Here is a 1,968-nt window from a genome sequence, read left to right on the forward strand (position 1 = left end):
GGCAGGGAGGGTGCGGGAGAGGCGACCGGGAGGAGTCAGTGGCAGGGAGGAGGTCGTAGTGAGACAACGCGCGGCGCCAGCTCTCTTGCTCCTCATACACGGGGTACAGTGAGCTAGCTCCTCGATCCCCGCCTGCAACACTACTCACGTCTGCAGGTGCTCCAACATTGCCTATAAACTCTAGCTATAACAGTAGCAAAACGGTGATTTGAAAGCGAGGTATAACAGAAAAAGCTGCTATGGTGGACTGCTTACTGCCGAACAGTATGATTAACAACGTCAAAATGGCCAAGACAGAGAGCCAAGTGCGGGTGGAGGAGCGAGTGACAGTTTCAGTGGACAACAATAACAACAAGTGTTCTGGCGATGCCGCAGATGCCAACTGCGGCAAATACCAGCTGCGGCCCAGGTCACTCAGGGCTCGGCGTCGCTGTGACCCCGACTGGAACCTTCAGGACGCCATGGACCACAAGCCGCGCGCTCCCCCGCTGTCCAGGTACCGCAGGAAGACCGCCAACGCCCGCGAGAGGTGCCGCATGCGGCAGATCAACAATGCCTTCGAGAGCCTGCGAGGAGTGTTGCCTTCGTGGGTATGCCGGCGCCGGGCGGCAGCCGACATGACCAAGATCGCCACCCTGAGGTTGGCCTCTGCCTACATCAGATCCCTGCAGGACATGCTTGACGGCAATGCACCCCAGGACACCTGTGCCTGGGTCCTCTCCGGCGTCTTTGGTGAGGAACCTGAGCCCCAGACGCCAGAGGTCACCCCAGTCGGTGCTGACGGCGTCCCCAGCAAGATGCAGCCAGAGCAGCAACCAGATATCGCTCAGGACACAGACCTTCTCACGCTGCTGTATGGCGCTGAGGAGGCCACGGTGCTGCACGATGGATTCGAGTCCTCCCCGTACCTAGGCGGTGGTGAATCAGATCAGGACACGGTGACTCTGCTGCTGCTGGGGGCCGACCCGCCGCGGTGCTGGGGCGAGGCGCAGCACACACCCCCAGTGTCGTGAGTCCCACCGCCCTCATCCTCATTCTCACTCCCACCCTCACCCTTAACCCCCGTGTCGTGAGCCTTCCTATCCCAACATCGTGACGCCCCCCCCTCATCCTTACCCTTACCCCTCAGTGTTGTGATTCTCCCTGCACACCCTTACCCTTACCTCGCCAGTGTTGTGAGCCCCCTGCCCTCACCCTTACCCCTCACCCTCATCCTTACTGACACAATCCGGGGACCAACTCGTGCCATCAAACCACAAACTTACTGACAGTTAGTGATCAAACCCGCCTTATAAGAATATTGTGAAAGGCAGGCTTAATCCCATGACCATTAGGCTTTCTCCCGACTGAAGGAAATCGTCGGGTATTGACCTTTACAAAAATTCCTAAATGTACGAGCCTTAAACTCCCAGAATTTCTCTAAGCTGAACTAACTCTTGTGGTGCTAGGATATCACGGTGAACCAACAGCAGTGAAAGGGTTAACACAAGACTCGTTTAGCTCGTCACAGACTCTTATTCTTGGCGGTGAAGGAGACTCCCTAACACCTTTTCCTCACCAACTTATTTTTTGGATATCGCTTTGCACGTTATGTATGCAGGGTATGGTGATATTAGAATGATATAAGTAACACTGAAGAGGACGGCAAGGTATAAGCAAAATAAATCGCTGAAGAAGAGGTGATAGGGAGCTACCTTAACTGACGAGAATAGGGCCATAGTGGAGGCAGCAGTGGTACATAAATCTGAACTGTACTGTGCTATAGATGTACAAGAAATGTGCAGAATGAACAAAATGCACAGTACTGTAATTTAGTTCTGAGGCCTTGGGGACTCCTGTGCAACCATTGTTAAGGTGTATGCTAAATAATTATGCCCTATTTATCCCATTTATTACAGGATGATGATGATGATGATGATGATGTTTCCCATATAAGCACGATAATGATGATGATGATTCCTATATAAG

General features: G+C 53.2%; 1 protein-coding gene across 1 annotated transcript; it reads left to right on the top strand.

The window, feature by feature from the left end:
* Nucleotides 1–284: 284 nt before the first annotated feature.
* Nucleotides 285–1,013, top strand: LOC145393416 (uncharacterized). The gene has a single exon (XM_080267510.1). It carries the CDS (start codon nt 285–287, stop codon nt 1,011–1,013), a length of 729 nt encoding a protein of 242 aa, XP_080123636.1.
* Nucleotides 1,014–1,968: the final 955 nt, after the last annotated feature.

Source organism: Coenobita brevimanus, chromosome 24 (assembly GCF_032717465.1).
Source record: "Coenobita brevimanus isolate Jiangsu-jjx chromosome 24, ASM3271746v2, whole genome shotgun sequence".
NCBI lineage: Eukaryota > Metazoa > Arthropoda > Malacostraca > Decapoda > Coenobitidae > Coenobita > Coenobita brevimanus.